Source organism: Podarcis vaucheri (genome assembly GCF_965113315.1).
Source record: "Podarcis vaucheri genome assembly, chromosome: 3".
Lineage (NCBI taxonomy): Eukaryota > Metazoa > Chordata > Lepidosauria > Squamata > Lacertidae > Podarcis > Podarcis vaucheri.
In genome coordinates, this window is record NC_138761.1 from 73,468,061 (window position 1) to 73,486,338 (window position 18,278).

Below are 18,278 nucleotides of genomic sequence, written 5' to 3' on the forward strand. Positions count from 1 at the left end.
AACAGGCTCATTCAGTATAATCTGATGTAAGATTGTATTGGCACTCTGAAGATCCACTGGTGGGTGGATTTCAATCTCTGTTGAAATTTGAACCCTACTGTGATTTTCATGAAATATTTTCGTATTCTCAGGGGAAGAAACCACTCTATGATTATTCACTTTTGCATCCTGTCAGTTTGAAATACAGTTTAATGACTGTTTTTAAAATATTGTATTAGACCACATTCCGTAGTGTAATAAGTTAATGTTCATTTTTAGTACGCAACGTTCAAATGCTTTGTATCCTTCCTTTCCAAGCAAAGTATCATGTATTAACACCATAACCAGTAAACTCTCAAGTGGCTGACCGAAGGTTTTTATATACCTGAAATAAATTGCACTTCCAGGTCATTGGGCAGAAGTAGGAACCAGAGCTCAACTGAAGATGAAGGCACTTCAGAAGATGATATGGACTGGAGTGAAAACAATTTGCTTCTGGCAAGCCTATCTATACCTCAGTTAGATGGAACTGCAGATGAAAACAGTGGTAAATCATAGTTTTGGAATTTCATATACCCATGAGAAAGTAGTTTTCCTTTCTTGATAAAAAATATCTCAGTAGATTCCTTTGTACTAAATATTCTGCAAACATAGTCTATGAATTAGAATTCTCAACATAAATAGGTTGAAATTTAAAAACTTCATTAATTCATCTGTTTAAATTTCCTAACTTTCAAACTGTGACACAAAACTGTAATGTATTTTTTATTTAAAAAATTTATTCTTCATTGCAGCTGCAATTCCAGAGTAGGTTACAAATAAAAACAAATGCAAGACTTATACAGTGGTACCTCTAGATACGAACGGGATCCGTTCCGGAGCCCTGTTCGCATCTAGAGGTAAACGTATCTAGCGATAGCACGTCTGTGCGCATGTGCGTCGCTTTTCACCACTTCTGCACATGTGTGTGATGTCATTTTGAGCGTCTGCGCAATCGGCAAAACCCGGAAGTAACACGCTCCGTTACCTCCGGGTTGCCGCGGAGCGCAAGTTGAACGCGCTCAACTTGAAGCAAATTTAACCCGAGGTATGACTGTAGTAAACTAGATGACTCTCAGGATCCCTTCCAACTCTACAATTTTATTATTATTTTATTCTAAGCAGACACTAAACTTTTTTGCAACTAGGCCCCTCATGACAGCCATTTTATGGCAACTACATCAGTTTCCAAATGTGCCCTCAAGCCCCATAATGTTGGGAACTCCTGATCTAGGTAAAATAGAATAACAAACTTTTCGTGTCATTATTTATTTATTTCATATATTTGTATACTACTTAATGCCAAAACAGACTTTAAGCAGTTTATAAAAGATAACTGCATTGTTTACATGGCAAAATTATAGGCTATTTTATAATTTCAAAAAAGATGAAGTATGTGAACTAAACTGCCTTTGTTTCTGCCAGGAATAGAGGGGATACATTGTATCAAAGACTAGCAGGCAGCAAAGTGTCAGTTAAACTGTCATTGCAACCTAGTGTTGGCAAGAGGCCTGAGTATCGCAGGCATCAACAATTTTTAATTGGACCATTGACATGCTTCCTCATCTTATTGGCTCATAATTACAGACCAATAAGGGTTGAATTTCACCCAAATTGTAGTGATTGGGTAAGGAGGGCTAGTAAAAGGTAGCAAAGCTCTGTGGCAGTCCTGAAAAGAGAGGTACTATCAAGTGACAACTGCTTATTGTAAACTTGAGATGGCACTTGTTGCTGTGCCAGGTTGAAGACTACAGAGAAGTGAAGAACTCCAGGACCAAGTTGAAGCCTGCATGTAAAGTCCTAGGTGATGGGAGTTGTGTGTTAATTGGAGAAAGAAAGTGATAGGGTAACTGGCCAGGCTTGGTTAGGAGTTAAAACTGCAGTTTTACATGTCTAAAGGGTCAATAATTCTGTTTATTCAGTGCTATTTAAAGTGACTAAGTGTAGCCTGATAAATAATCCTTCAAACAAACATTACTATTTGTTAATACTTAAAAATGGCTTCACTACAATTTTAGTGCCTTGTTTTTAACTTTAAATTTAGTATTCTAGTCTGCTTTGTCCCATATCCATCTGTAGCTACTGAAAGGTTAGCTGTTACAGGAGAATATAAAGGTGCTATGGTGGCTGCAGAGATGAAGTGCGGGGGGGGCGGGCACAAGTAGAATAGTCAGATGCGGGGATTAACTGGAGGCTAGCAGTAAGGAGAAAAAAATATTAATCGCCACAATGTAACTGGTGAGAAAAATACAAGAAGGTAAGTGACTACATGTTGGCTTAATATGTTCTAGGTTTGGGCCATTACAATAACAAACATATATATAACAATTAAACAAAAATACAAGAAAACCATATAATGCAATAAAATCCTAGAAAAACAGAAACAAAGCACACTTTAAAAGCATCTTAAGAGACAAGGGAAGCCTGACTTCAATTGTCTTTGAGATATAGTTTGTAGGGCGTAACTAAATTCCAGATTAAAAATACAGCAATAAAATATTTGAGGGTGGTATTTTTCTAATAAGATTGAAAAACTACCAAAAGTGAGTTTCAGAGGAATGGTGGAATGTAAGATTAAGGAAGAGCTAGAGAAATTGGGTCTCTTAGCAGTTGCTGTTTTACCTAATTCTTAAGTGACTGACTAATCGTTAAAATAGCTGATCTTAAAAAATAGATGAATAGTGAAAATTGCATGTGTTGTATCTATCCCACTCTAGACAATCCGTTGAACAATGAGAATTCTCGAACCTCCATAATTGCAACAAGCAAAACATCTGTAAAGTCTTCGATTTTTCATAAAGATGCTGCTACTCTGGAACCACCTTCTTCTGCTAAGATTACCTTTCAGTGTAAACACACAAGTGCCCTTTCTTCTCATATTTTGAACAATGATGACTTAGAAGGGCTTCCTCAGCCAAACAAAGGAGACATAAGACCTGAATTGTCAGTCCATTCTCTTACAAAAGAAAGCACTTACAATGTGAAATACCCAACGCCCTTCAATAATATTCTCCATCCTGAAAATTCACACACAGAAAATAATAAAAGTGAAATATTCCCTGCTTCTTGTGAAACAGTTTATGAAGACATTTCCTCAGTAAGTCGACATTTGCCTCACAGAAAGTACACTGGAATAAGAAAAACTGCAAAGGATGTATCTCTGCATATGAACCACCAAATGGGTGAAAGTATTTCGGTTCAAAATTCTAACTTTTCAGATTTGGTCCACTCCAAAAATAAAGCATCGTATGAAGAAAATAAAAAAGCCAGCAACACAAATACAGATAACCTCTTCCCAGCACCAGAAAACTGTGAAATGGTGTCTTGCTCAGAGGGTAATCGAACTAGTATTTATTCTGCTGAAGGTAGCACTGATGGAGATGGCCTTAATAACCTTAAAATTAGATATGAAGAATTTCAGGAGCATAAAGCTGAAAAAACAAATGTTAATCAACAAGCAGCGCATTACATGTTCTTTCCTAGTGTTGTTCTTTCTAATTGTCTCAGTCAGCCACAAAAATTAGGTCCTGTTACATACAAATTGAAAAAAGGCAAGAAACAATCTAGGTTAAAACTAAATAAAAAGAAAGTAATTCTTAGCAATCAGCCGTCTACAACTAGCAGCGATATTGCTTCCACAAAAGAGAGCTGCTATGTACAAGATAATGCTAGTAATAACGTTCCTGATAAAGACAGTTTGTTACCAAATGATATCATTCAAGTTTCTCCTGGTGCTCCAGAAAATAAATTGTCTATGGATACAAGTAATTGTATTGACTGCCATTTTGAAGATGGAGCTGATGGTGCTCGAGAATCTGAGCAGGTGTTTGGGCTATGTGGAAATAAATACACACTCAGAGCTAAACGCAAGATAAATTATGAAACCGAAGACAGCGAATCTAGCTTTGGTGTGCATAATTCAAAAATTAGCCTACCTCATTCTTTGGAAAATGATGAAAATATTGATGGGTCAAAAAAATGTCGGAAACGAAGAAAACTTTCTAAAAAATTACCACCTGTTATTATAAAATATATTATTATAAATAGGTTCAGAGGGAGGAAAAATATGCTTGTTAAACTAGGAAAAATAGATTCTAGTGAGGAGCAAGTTACACTTACAGAGGAAAAAATGAATCTATATAAAAAACTTGCACCTTTAAAGGACTTTTGGCCAAAAGTTCCTGATTCGCCTGCAACCAAATATCCTATTTATCCATTAATGCCAAAGAAAGGTCACAAAAGAAAAGCAAAATGTAAGTCAACCAAGAAAAAGGTTGGAAAACTGCAAAACATGAACAGTAAAAATATTAAAAGAACCCTATATTTCAGAAGAAGAACCTCTGCCTTTCTGTCTCCCCCTCTACCATCATATAGCACTGAAGCTGAAGACTGTGACTTGAACTATAGCGATGTTATGTCTAAATTAGGATTTCTGTCAGAAAGAAGTGCAAGTCCAGTTAATGTATCCCCACCTCGCTGTTGGTCTCCCACTGACCCAAATGCAGAAGAAATTATTAATAATCTAGAAAAAGAAACATTAGTGTTTAAAAATGCTACCACATATAGCACTAAGACTGTTAATACCCATGCAGGAAAACATAGTCAAGCAAAAGCTCAGACTAAAAAATGTAAAAAGCAATTTGTTAATACTACTGTTAGAGTTAATAAAAAGATTAGGAATAATCTGACTAACAAAACCGGAAATGAGGTGAAGAGAAAGCCTAGAGCAAAACAAAAACAAAAAATAGAAAAAGTGTCAAAGTTGATGACAGTAACAGATGACAAAAGTAGTATTCCTCCTTCAACTGAGGTTAAACTTGTGCTGAACCACCATGATTTACCTGAGAATGCTCACAGCTTGGGAAACTCGCAGCCACTTTATACCCAAAAAGATATCCAAGCAACTGGCTGTTCAACAGGGCATCTATCATCAGCACAGCTGCCATTGACAGCTCATGCACAAGTAAATCCATTGATATATTTCCATTCACTCTTGGAAAATGAAAAGCCTGTAGGATATCAAGGTTCCCTCCTGACACAGGAGGACCATCATCCAGCCATAACTTCTGTGGTGTCTGGAAAGGAAAAAGCCAAAATGAATTTCCAAAGAGCTACTAGTCAAAGTGGTATATTTAGGACAAAAGAACCAATTCAAAATAATTTATTTGACCAGTCTCACCATATATCTCAGGTAGCGCTGAATGCATACAGTTCTAAAGATATAATGCATAAAAAGGCTGAAGAGGTTACAAATTCACAGTGCAGACTTTTATCCCCTGTTGGAAATGTAAATGAAAATTATATTCCTTCAGACGCAATGAAGATTGATCAGATTCATCCTAGTAAACTTTTGCAATGTAAAGATAATCAGCAGCAGATCGTTTATCTTCCAGAATCAACAAAAAATGCTGAGCATATTTCTTCTTTTTTTAAAACTTCTGAGGAAAGCCATGGATCTTTTCAGTTGCCAAAAAAATGCTTTGTAGCTTCTTTGAGAAGTCCAGTTAAAAAGCTGGGATGGGAACAGAAACAAAGAGGATTTATTTTGGATATGTCACATTTTAACCCTGAAAAAAATATAAAACAAAAGGGTCTATCAGAAACAACCTCACAAACCAAAGCTGATTCCCAGTGTAAAGGCAAGACACTGGTAACACCTTCAGCATTCAGTGAAGGACATTCTGGCTTAGCTGTTCTTAAGGAATTACTTCAAAAAAGACAACAAAAAGCACATCTAAACAACATGCATGAGCAGTTATCATTTAAAACTCAGTTGAACAGAAGTGCTTCCTACCCTCTTGATCAAAACAAATCAGTTAAAAAATCACGTTCAGTTGCATCCCCAAGAAATCCTCGTACATCTAGGGAGAAAAAATCTAAAGAAAAAAATCTCAAGCTTTTAAAAGATTCTGCAAAGCAGCAAAACAGTAAGGCGGGCCATGTGATATCTGTTGATAGCCCGATTTTTGGTTCAGATCCAGGTTTTGAAAGTTGCTACTCACTTGAAGACAGCCTGTCACCTGATCATAATTACAATTTTGATATTAATACTATAGGACAGACTGGATTTTGCAGCTTTTATTCTGCAAGTCAGTTCGTCCCAGCAGATCAAAATCTACCACAGAAGTTTCTGAGCGATGTAACTCAGGACCTTTTCCCAGGTCAAGCAGCAGAAATGGATCTTTTAAGTCACAATAGCAAAATTTCTAAGGAAGAAAACCATTATTCTTCAGACCCCACAGCTTGGTTAAGATCTGGTCCACTAAGTCCTCAGCTTTTTGATAAAAGGTGCCCGGATACGAATGAAAACCATCTCCACAGCCAGTGGAAAAATAACATTATTACATCAACATCTGAACCTAGCTTACCACTAGATGTGCAACAGGCAGAGATGTGCCAAAAGGAACAATTTCAGTTGGAGAGAAATGCAGTGAAGAAAGGAATTTTTCTTAACCTTTCATCGCCAAATAGTGATTGGAGTCAAAACCACTTTAGAAAGGAAGCCACTTTTGAACCTGTTCAATCACTTGATTCAATTAGTATATCTTTTTCTTCCATTTTATCATCACCGGATGGTGAACTTATGGATGCAGCTTCTGAAGATTTAGAGCTATATATTTCAAGAAACAATGAGGGATTAACACCAACCCCAGATAGTTCACCAAGATCTACAAATTCCCCCTCACAGTCAAAAAATGGAAGTTCTACACCTCGTGCTGCTCACATCCTTAAGCCTCTCATGTCACCTCCAAGTCGTGAAGAAATTATGTCAACTTTACTGGATCACGATCTTGCAGAAGCAATTTATCAGGAACCATTTTGCAGCAACCCTTCTGATGCACCAGAAAAGCCAAGGTAACCAGTGGACTGTAGTCACATTTTTCTATTTTATACCTATGTATTTTTAGTTGGCTTTTACATAATTTATATAGTCATGGAAAAATTAGTTGTAGCTTTAATGTAGCATTCTCTCCTGTTCTCATTAATCTACAACAGGGTTTCCAAAACTTGGATCTCCAACTGTTTATAGACTACAACTTCCATCATCCCTAGCTAGCAGGACTAGTGGTCAGCCATGGTGGGAATTGTAATCCAAAAAGAGCTGAAAACCCAAGTTTGGGAAATCCTAAGATTCTATAAAAAGAAAATATTCTGCTTTATCTTTGCAGATTCATACATTCTGGGCACCTTGAAGAATTTAACATAGGGTTGTATTCAATGTTGCAGGTGTAGAAAACAAACTTTAACAATCAGTCTTACCTTTCCCTTCCTGCTTCCATTATCTATCTTGTAATACCTCTCCAGAGGGTGGGGGCATGACATACTGTATTACACAAGGCTGAAGTTGGCAGGAGGTATTGCCCAAAATTGAGCAGAAGGTCTTATAAAGGCAAAGGAAAATATCTATTGTGCAAATTCCTCCTGCTCATGCAATACTGAATACAATTCATAGTCATTAGCTATTGCTATGGGGAGTATTGAAATGTGAATCAAAACTTTAAATATCTGCTTCTTCTTTGAAATGTTGATGACCTAATTTGGATATTGACAAATACAAGAGTTGATATTATGTGATGGATTCTTTTTTCCTGACAGTTCTTTCCTTCTGTTAAGATACATTTATTGTTAACTGAAAATAATATCTTCACAGAGAAATTGGAGGACGACTGCTTACAGTAGAAACCAGACTTCCAAATGACCTACTTGAGTTTGAGGGAGACTTCTCATTGGAAGGGCTACGACTATGGAAGACTGCATTTTTGGCAATGGCGCAAAGCCCTAGACCAGGCTCTCCGCTTCGCAGTAGCCAATCCACTACTGACAAAAAGCAAAGAAATAACCGTAAAACTAGTGAAGACAAAAAGATAGTGATCATGCCTTGCAAATGTGCACCAAGTTGCCAGCAAGTTCAGTCATGGCTGCAGGCAAAAGAAGATTATGAACACTTTAGGAAAAGAATGATTACCAAATCGATTGAGGTGGAAAAGGTTGATGAGAGTTTGAACTGCACGTCTTTGCCAAAAAACATGTGTTATCAAATGGCCAAGGCAGTTGAGAATTCTATCTTGCCAAGGAAAAATGTTGTCGGATCAGAAGGTGCTTGTTTTTCATCCTCAAATCCAGTGCCAACACAAACCATGGAAAAGCATGATACAGATATCCCTGAAATGAGTAAGACTGGGCTGCTTGACACTGCAGCAATAGAAACAGACAGGGATGAGGAGAATTATGTTGATTATAGCTCCCCTGATTCCTCAGTGCTTCCTCCTTGGCAACAAGTAACATCCCCAGATTCCAAACAATCTTCCTCAGAAGATTCAGAGGATATTTTATCCTCTATAGAAGAAAATGAAACATTAACAGATGGAGAACAGAAGCTTGTCAAAGAGGAAAGCAAGATACCCTTCACTGTCTCCCCATTTGTGAACAAAGGATGCAATAGTAATTCTGAAACTCCTTGCCTGCATAGTACACCCCTTAGAGAGGAAATGTGTAAAGGAGGAATAAATGAAACACCTGGATTCACTCCATTATTACCAGGTAAGATTATGAAAGGAGTGGTTTGCAGAAATTGAAAGTAAAATTATGCAAACATATATGTACTTACGTAATAAAAGATAGGCAATATAAGCTTGAAACCACTTATGGAAGTACTATTAGACAAGTAGTTTAAGGTTTACTAATAGAAAATAGCCTTAACCAGAATAACTTGATTTTTTCGATAATATATAATTAGCATGACCAAGGAAATGAAGATTAGTTTTTATACTCGGGATAACTTTTAGGACCAGCAGTATAAGTTGCTGCAGTGTCAGACCATTCTATGCCTTGATATTGTACTTAACATTTTGTAGCATTTGAAAAATTAATTCAGTAATACTAAAGGATGCTTTGGTGTATTTTTGTTGTGGTAGTCACTCATTACTTTCTTCTCTTTCCTTCATCCTAGGACCAAACATTCAGAAATTGAATCCTAGAAGGGGAAGGAATGTTGATGCTTTTCGAAAAGTACTTTTAAGAACTCAAGTCAAGGTAAAAATGGAATTGGATGCATTTTTATTAGGCTCAATTTTAGTTATTTTCTGAGTTCTGAAGTAAAAATATTTTACCTCTTTATATTCCGGTAAGGATACTTCTGTACAATAATTATACTTCTAATTTTTCTTAATTGAAATTGCATCATAATATTTGCACTGAAAAGTGTCTTGATATCAACTGATGCAGAACACAGCAAGCGATTAACTGCATCTGACCATTGTGAACACATCAGTCTGCCGTTAAAAAAAAATCAGTAGCTCCCACTTTATTTCTGGACTCAATTCATAATACTGGTTTGGATATATTTGAATACTGCAGGGCTCTAGCATGTTTTGTAAAACAGTCCTTCTGTTAGCAGAAATTGCATTCTGTGCCAGAAAAGTACCTTTAACTCTTTGGTACTTATCTGTAGGTAACAAAATGATCCTGATTGTGAATAATGTTGATTCCCCCCCCCAAAAAAAAAATCAAAGTCAGTATTAGTTTGACTTTCCTTAGTGCTAAATACATTTAGAATGCATGCCAGGCACCTAGAACCTAATCTAGTCAGATTAGGGGACCCATTCCTATACACCTGCAGCAGCAAAGGACCCCTTGGTCCTGTGGTGCAATTCCATGTGACTGATATGCATGTGTGAATACTGGAATCATGTTGATAGAGTTAGTTGCTTCCCTTCTCCAGCCTTTTATTGCCTAGCCAGAAGTTAGGAAACAGTTGGTGTGCAACCTCACAAGATTTGCCATAGCCATATGGTTGCTCCATTTAGACACACTCTTAGTGGTGTGTCTAACGCTACAGTGAAATGGTTCTCATGCATGTGCATGTAAATAGAATAGAAGTTTGATATGGCAGGGCTTCTGTTCCTGGAAATGGGTATGAGTATGAGTAATCCAAATAATGAGTAATCCCAATAATTGAATTTGTTCAATAATTATACTTGGTAGAGTTAAGGCCTTAATCAGTGAAAAGTTTATTGTTGTCAATGTTTTATTTTTACAGAACCGATTCACTCCTTTAAATGCCCCAAAGAAAGAGACTTCTCAGATTGAAGGACCATCATTAAACAACTCATATGGTTTTAAAATAAGTGTACAAAATCTTCAGGAAGCAAAGGCTTTACATGAGGTAATTTACAGTATTATTGAAGATGCTTTACCTATGGTTGCATTTGTTTTTTCTATGTTTTTAGCAATTCCTGGTTTTATCTGTAAGCTGCCTTGAGTCCTGTCAGGGGGAAAGGTGGAGTATTTCTTTCATCAGTCAGATTTAGCATTTAAGAGGGTTTGTGTTTTACTCAAACTGCTGTGGCAGTGGGCAGTTGCTGCTGTGGCAGTAACCAAAAAGTGAGATTCTTGATTTCTAATTTAAATACATCCAGGATTTAAGAATTTTAGTATATGACTGCTTGTGCACTGGATTTATTTATTATATCGTACAGGCAGCCTTCCATTTACTCACGTTCAGTATGTCCATGATTGTGTATATGTGCATTGTGCCAAACTTAGAAGTGACCCAGAAACAGCATAAAGACGTCACTGAACCATCACCAAAGGGGTGGAATGGGGTGTTTGCAGGCTTTTTCAATGAGTTTAAATTTTATGCGAGTTCACTGACCCTTGTGGTGCCTCGGAACATAACCCACATGTAAATAGGGGGTTGCCTGTATTATATTTTTATCCGGCTCTTCAAACAAATACTGTCTCCCAAAACTGCTCACATCAGTAAAACAATGGCATGTCTTGTCATCAGACTAGCAAACTAAAAAGGCAAGATATGTGATGGAAGGAAAGGGAAAGGAAAGGAAAGGAAAAGAGAGAGGAGGAGGTTTGGTAATGCCAGGATGAAGTTGTGAACTGGACCCAGCTGATCTTTCTTTGCTGCTTTGCTTGTTTAGAAGTGGTGCAACTACCCAGTGGCTCTTTGTAGATAAGGAGATAGGCAAATCTTGGAGTAAAATGGTCAATATATATCAAATGTAACAGAAGTAAAGTTGTGTCAAAGTAATGCATGTAGCTTATGTGTAACACAAAATGGAATACCCAAGGAAGGCAAAAAAAAGTGCTTTTTCACAGCTTATTAAAAACATGCTTCTTGAACCCTCAAATGAGTAACCAGTTGTCACCTGGGGTAAACTTGTGCCAAGCCCAGAGTGGATGAGTTGTACTGTCTGTCTGGCCCTGACTGAGGTAGATATATGCAGAGCCTTATGTAGGCCTGCAAATCTCACTCATAAGACCAGGAAACCAGGCTTCTGTGAGACTTTGTCCCCATGAGATTTGGAAATCCCAGGTCTCACACTTTCCCTCCCTGGCATCGCAACAACCAAGGTAGGTGTGTTGGATGGACACTGAGTAATCTCCCTACCTGCAAACTCATATACTAAAATAAATTTAATGTGAAGTCTAAATTTCAGAGCCATTCAAGCAGGGTGGATGCTATGTGTCATGTTTCCTCTTGTACACTGGTCATATCCTGAATTAGGTAAAAATATGTATTATTATGTCATGGTATTACCCACGCGGGTGGCGCTGTGGGTAAAAGCCTCAGCGCCTAGGGCTTGCCGATCGAAAGGTCGGCGGTTTGAATCCCCACGGTGGGGTGCGCTCCCGCTGCTCGGTCCCAGCGCCTGCCAACCTAGCAGTTTGAAAGCACCCCCGGGTGCAAGTAGATAAATAGGTACCGCTTACCAGCGGGAAGGTAAACGGCGTTCCGTGTGCTGCGCTGGCTCACCAGATGCAGCTTTGTCACGCTGGCCACGTGACCCGGAAGTGTCCCCGGACAGCGCTGGCCCCCGGCCTCTTGAGTGAGATGGGTGCACAAACCCCAGAGTCTGTCAAGACTGGCCCGTCGGGCAGGGGTACCTTTACCTTTACCTTTATGTATTATTATGATACATTGTATAATTGGGCAATTCTTACTCTGTTTACATAGTGATTAAAAATTAGCTGATGTGGGAGTTTCTGGGTATCTTGACTGTAATTTCTTATATGGATGCTTGTTTGGTAGTGATTGCATTTGAATATTAATATTTGGTTTTGGCATCCTGCTAAAAAAAATCCTCAGAAAGTGTGAAGATAGGGAATGACACAAGCTGTTTGAAATACAGTACTAACAAAACTTAATGCAGTGTATAAAATACATGGCTTCTAAGTATCAGATACCTGCTGCAGATTGGTACTTTTAAAAAATGCATAAATCTTCAATAGTAGGGAGCAACAGTCTAGATTTCCTATACTTCTTTCATTTAATCCCAGTTATTATAATTATCACAAAGCATACGCTATATTTTTCTCAATTTCCACAAGCAAACGTGAGGTTATTTTTATTGACCAGCATGTAAAATAAATTGATAGTTTTGTATTTGATTTGATTCAAAGATATCTTAAAAGAAGATAACAATGTATACTTTTTGCTGTAGGTTCAACATCTTACACTTCTCAGTGTAGAGTTACATGCGCGAACAAGAAGAGACTTGGAGGCAGATCCTGAATTTGATCCTATCTGTGCTCTATTCTACTGCATATCATCTGACACACCGTTGCCAAATACTGATAAAATGGAAATCACTGGTGCTATAGTGATTGATAAAGACAGAACAAGAACAATCTCAAGCCAAGGTTCTTATTTCAATTTTATTTTAGGAATTCACTTCAGTGTTTGAATGTTATCATATTTGGGTATTAATGAACAATATGAGAAAATGTGGCTTTGAAGGATCTTTGCTAGTGTTGTTTAAATTTATGTCATCTCACTGTCCAATCATGAGAAGCATAGTAATGGTTTCTACCTTATATCTTCTTGTGCACATTTGCAAGGGCTACAATGCTTTTAAATACCAATTAATAATATATTAAACCAAAGTAATATTTCACGGCATGCTCCTGCAGAAGTCCAGAAGATATAAACAGGAAAACATGTCTTAGAAGGAAGTGCTCAAAACCCTTGTGCTGGACCAGTTCCTTTTAGTTTGCATTGGGACTGTTCGAGAACAGCAACTTTGGTAATCTGTCAAAATTGATTTTAGTAGAAATAGCAAGTTGATTTTGTTAAATATTGCATAAGGGTTGTTGTGTGGTTTTCTCTGATCTTTGTAGGGTCTAAACAGGGCCCTTATTGTATTGTACCTTTTTGGCTTTGTTTAGACCAGTGATACTCAACCTGTGGCTCTAGAGCCGGATGCTCTTGAGGCCCTACAGGCGGCTCTCGCAGTGTAGGCATCTGATCGGCGCTCCATTCTATCAGGCAGCGCGGGGAGCACTGACCAAAGGACCGGCAGTGTGGGAGTCACTGAAGTACCTCCTCCCATAGGAGGAAAGCGAAGGAGCTGCTGGGATCTCCCCACAGGTAAGAATAGAAATTGCCTCCAACCCAGCAGCCATGGGGGGAGAATGGGGAAACCTCCCTCTTTTTCCCAGCAGCTAATAGAAACTGAAGATTACAAAATGTCTTGTAACATATGATATTTGTGGTGGCACGGCATCATCACAAATTAATGTAACATCATGATGCAAGGTTGCAATGTTGGTACTTGATGTTATGCTCTGCAACAACAGTTAATGGTGAAGTGGCTCTCCAGCTGTTAAAGGTTGAGTACCACTGGTTTAGGCTAGTAAACAAAAAAACAGATTTGATATTGAGGGTAAAATGTTAAACTCTGTGAGATGATTTATCATTAAACAACTTCATGCTGCCTAGCTTTAAGGTTCTGAGAAAAATAAGAAATTAGCATTATGACAAAACTTCTATCTTTCATCCACTTTTATTTCTAGATGTTAAGAATATTAATTTCCTGTTCTTATCTTATTTTCTTCAATTTTTTACTTTCTAAAGCAATAGATCATTGTACTAAATTTTCCTGACTTCCTGGAGGCTAACTTGACGGATTCTGAAAAAGAATTTATGAATAAGACTAGAATGTAAAGACAGAATTTCCCCATTTAATGTTGCAGAGTTCTTTATTTATTAGTATGAGTGCTGGCATTTTTCAATGAAGAGTCTCTTGGTTTATTTGATACATCAGTGAATAAAGTAATGCCTAGCTTATGGTTAATCTATCACTTCTATATTGTCCTGTCTAGATTTTGGTTTAAGGCCACTAATCTTTTTCAGTCTTGCTTTGCTGTTTTTAAAACTCACATCTATTTGAAATGGTTAAGTGATAAGATTTATTCTGATGATTGTTTGAATCCAATAACTAATGCATTTTTGACAGTTTTAATATTGGATGTAGTCCTACTTATCCCATGCACAGGCAGTAGAGTGCAGAACAGCTCCCTCAGAGCCCAGCATAGTTAGCTCCTTGCCCACCATGCCACCTTTGTGACTGGCAACTGCTGCTCTTAATGTTCTCCATCATAGCCTGAGTGTCACTTCCAAGAGATGCCCTCCCATGCATCTAATACCTGAGGCAACCAGAATTTTGTACTTGTTGTAAACGTCTGCATAAAATATTAAGTTTATAAAAATTATTTGCAGAATGATTAAGGTGATGTAGCACAGCTCTTATAATGTTCATTAAACATAAGTAGTCATACTGTTGTGGATGTAAAAGGTTTCCATTCTTTGGATCAAGCATATTAGAAACTGAGGACTGCTGAAAATTGCATTCATTTAAAACATCTATTTGTCAGTTGCTTTTAAAGGCCAAGCTCTCATGAACTGATTGGAAAAAAATATAGAAAATTTCTTATGAATCACATTTCAAATGAGGCTGGCTTGGTTTGCACATCTTGGTAAACCATTTTCTGAAATAATGCTCCCCTGTAAACCACTGAGTATGGTTTACCATAATGTGTGGACAGAGCCTTTATTTATTATCACTCTGTTGAGCGGTAAAAGCTAAATCTTTTTCTCCAAAATTTAGAAGTAAGTTTGGGAGGTGCCACACTTTATTGTACCACATTTATGCTGATGAAAGGTCATAAACACTTGAACAAAAGATAATTACTTAAATCAGAGCTCTATAAAATACAAAAGCATGTGCATGCTTTCCCACAGTTTGTTCAAATACGAAATCTCCACCAACTATTCATTGTCTGCAATGAGCAGTAGTGGCAGGGGACTTGAACAATGAAAAATCATGGGTTAATTTTAATGTGTGTTTTTTATTAAAAACAACAACATGGTGGTATTTTACTAGAAATAAGTATTTAATTTGCTTTTCAGGTAACAGAGAACATGCACCTTTGCTTACCAGATCTGGCATCTCAGGATTGGAAGTCAAATATGCTGCTGATGAGAGAGCACTTTTCCAGGAAGTGGTGAACATTGTTAAAAGGTAGGGCATTTGTAGACCCTGCTTTTTCGTCCTCTGAAACTTTTATTTAAACATTTTCAAATCCAAGTTTCCCTACCTTCTCTTCCCATGTTTAAATGGTTTTGATTTCTTGGAAAAGTCTGTTTTTCCTGCTCACAACAGATATATCTATATTATAAGGTTCTTTATGCAAGTCTCTCTTATACAGGCCTCTCACATCAATCTTCCTGGAGTTTTAATATTCCCAAACTGCATTTCAATGTTTATTAGAAAATACTCTAAGGTTTAAATGATCTTGCAATACAAATTAAAACTTACACTGTCTTAAGTAGGAAGAAGTTTTTTTAAAAAAAGAACTTTATGGCAAAACTCATATCTTGTAGTGGTACAGACATAAATAGATATAAAAACTGGCCTCTTTACATGTCTTCTCTCAATGGGAAAGTCCTTATTTTCCCCTGGTTTGAAAAGTTCCTGGCCAGTTTTTTTAGCAAACTCTGATTATGGCCTCTGGAACTTCAGGTGTGTCTTTCTTCAGGTCAATAGCCAAAACCTCAAAGTCTGAATGTTACCAAGGAAACAAAATTTTGAAACATCTGGCTGGAATACATTCTCAAGGAAAATGTGTACTAGGCAGAGTACATTTGCAATTCTCTCTCTCTCTGACTAGAAAACTTCTGATGAGAATGGCATTGACTAAATCCAGGAAACCAGAGTACTAAAGAGTTGCTGAGAGCAACCAACACTGGGTGGGTCCTGGCGAAGCAGCGGATTCCTGTTCAGAGAAGACAAAATTACAGGTAAGGAAATTAATTTTTTCTTTCTCTTTTTTGGGAATCCGCTGCTCCGTCTGGCTTAGGAAACAACTTGGAAGTAACAACCTGCTACTTTTATTTTTCCTATAAAGTTCTCCACCTTTTGGGGGAAATGCCACTTGGCCACATGAAACTATGCCAAAGAATATCGTTACAATTTATTTGTATTTCTGAAGACTTGACTGCTGAAGGCTTCATTGAATGAAGAAAGCACACCAATTTCTAATATATTTGTGGTGGACATTCAAAGTTACCTGGGGAACAGCTTTTGAAGTGCTGTGTGCCTATTTGCAACGTCTGTACAACAAGTGGAATATCGTGTGTACCTTCAAATATTTTGATTAGGCTGTTTTTATCCCTTGAAGGATAGCAGTTCATAACCCCTCTAGAAAAGTTGACTCAATACTTTTTTTAGGCAGTTCTCAGCTTAGAACAGTAGAGACATTTGCTCTTTTTCATTCTTTTTAAATAGTTTTCTATTAATATTGTTTCTTTACCTTGATGGTAAAGAGAATTTCACATTTGTTTGTTTTAAATACAGATTAAAGGGCAAACTAATTTTACCATACCTTCTTGATGATGGAGATACTGTTGGAGTTATATAATTGACTGTTCATATAAAACACAGAGGTCTCAGGAAGAACAGCAATTAATACCTAAACCACGGGTGTCAAACACAAGGCCCGCGGGCCGAATCCGGCCCGCCAGACCTCGTCATGTGGCCCGTGTAGCCACCGCCGGCCCCCAGCCTTCACCTTTTATTCTCGCTTTTTTTTTTTTTGACACAAGAAAGCCGCCTCTTCAGCGCATGCGCGGCAGCCTAAAAGCCAGAGAACGTCTGCCCTCTAGCAGCACCGGCCGTTCTACACAGGAAACCTCCACTTTACATGCATTCATGTAAAGTCCTACAGATACAACCGGCCCTTTGAGGGTGACCAAACTGCTGATGCGGCCCCCGATAATTTTGAGTTTGACACCCCTGACCTAAACTATTCCTTTTGGGCCACATTCTTTGCAACACCTTTCTGTAAAATCAATGACGTACTTCAGAATAAATGTGTTTTCAATTTCACTATGAGAGCTGACAAGAATTTAACCTCTTTTCCCCCCAGTTACTATTATATTTATTTGTTAAATTTATATACTACTCTTCATCATTAATACTAATTATATTGGACCCAAAAATCCTATAATAGCTTTTGTTGCTGATTATTATGCATCACTTGATTTATTGAAAAGACTGCTGAATGGAGAAAATCCAAATGAAAATCTTTTTTGATATTTCTGTGACGTTGCGGATTTTTTTCTTTAGGAGCTATTGATTCTGATGCTGAATTCAATCCAACTACAGTGGTGCCCCGCAAGACGAATGCCTCGCAAGACGGAAAACCCGCTAGACGAAAGGGTTTTCCGTTTTTGAGCTGCTTCGCAAGACGATTTTCCCTATGGGCTTGCTTTGCAAGACGAAAACGTCTTGCGAGTATTCCGATTCCCCCCCCCTTTTTCTAAGCCACTAAGCCGCTAATAGCCTTTTAGCCGCTAATCCGCTAAGCCTTTAATAGCCGCTAAACCGCTAATAGCGCTAATCCGCTAATAGGGTTGCTTCGCAAGACGAAAAAACCGCTAGATGAAGAGACTCGCGGAACGGATTAATTTCGTCTTGCGAGGCACCACTGTACTTAGTCATACAAATAAGACCAGCAGTTGTTTGAACCTAGGAATAGTCCAAAACAATACAGCAAATATCATTTGTCGTTTGGATTCCATACAAACCTCCATCAGAATCCTTGAATTAACCTGGCCAAGATTTGACAAGGTTTCAGTGACATAGGATTTGGCAAACTGCTTTATAGCGGGTCAGGCTATTGGTCCAGCTACCCAAGACATTTAGTGCTCTGACAGGCACCGGCTCCCTAGCATGTCAGGCAGGGTTACCTGCTACCTGAAGATGCTGGCAGTTGAACCTGGGAACTTCTGCACACAGAGCAGATGCTTTACCACTGAACTATGGTTGCTCCACAGTTTCACTTTGAAGGTCTTTTCAGCAAATTCAGGATAGAAGAAAATTATGTTCCCAAGTTCAAGTTGGCAGTATCTATAATAAAATGGTGATATTTGTAGGTGGCATCCTTTTAGCTATGGAAGCTGC

The 18,278-nt window shown here is 37.9% G+C and overlaps 1 protein-coding gene across 1 annotated transcript in view; it reads left to right on the forward strand.

The window, feature by feature from the left end:
• REV3L (REV3 like, DNA directed polymerase zeta catalytic subunit) overlaps window positions 1-18,278 on the forward strand; it is a 64,146-nt gene that overhangs the window by 20,990 nt on the left and 24,878 nt on the right. Inside the window, exons 12-18 of the mRNA XM_082216765.1 lie at window positions 387-526; window positions 2,736-6,873; window positions 7,670-8,559; window positions 8,969-9,051; window positions 10,058-10,183; window positions 12,477-12,675; window positions 15,224-15,335. Coding sequence (XP_082072891.1) covers window positions 387-526; window positions 2,736-6,873; window positions 7,670-8,559; window positions 8,969-9,051; window positions 10,058-10,183; window positions 12,477-12,675; window positions 15,224-15,335 — 5,688 coding nt within the window. The remainder of the gene's footprint in view (window positions 1-386; window positions 527-2,735; window positions 6,874-7,669; window positions 8,560-8,968; window positions 9,052-10,057; window positions 10,184-12,476; window positions 12,676-15,223; window positions 15,336-18,278) is intronic.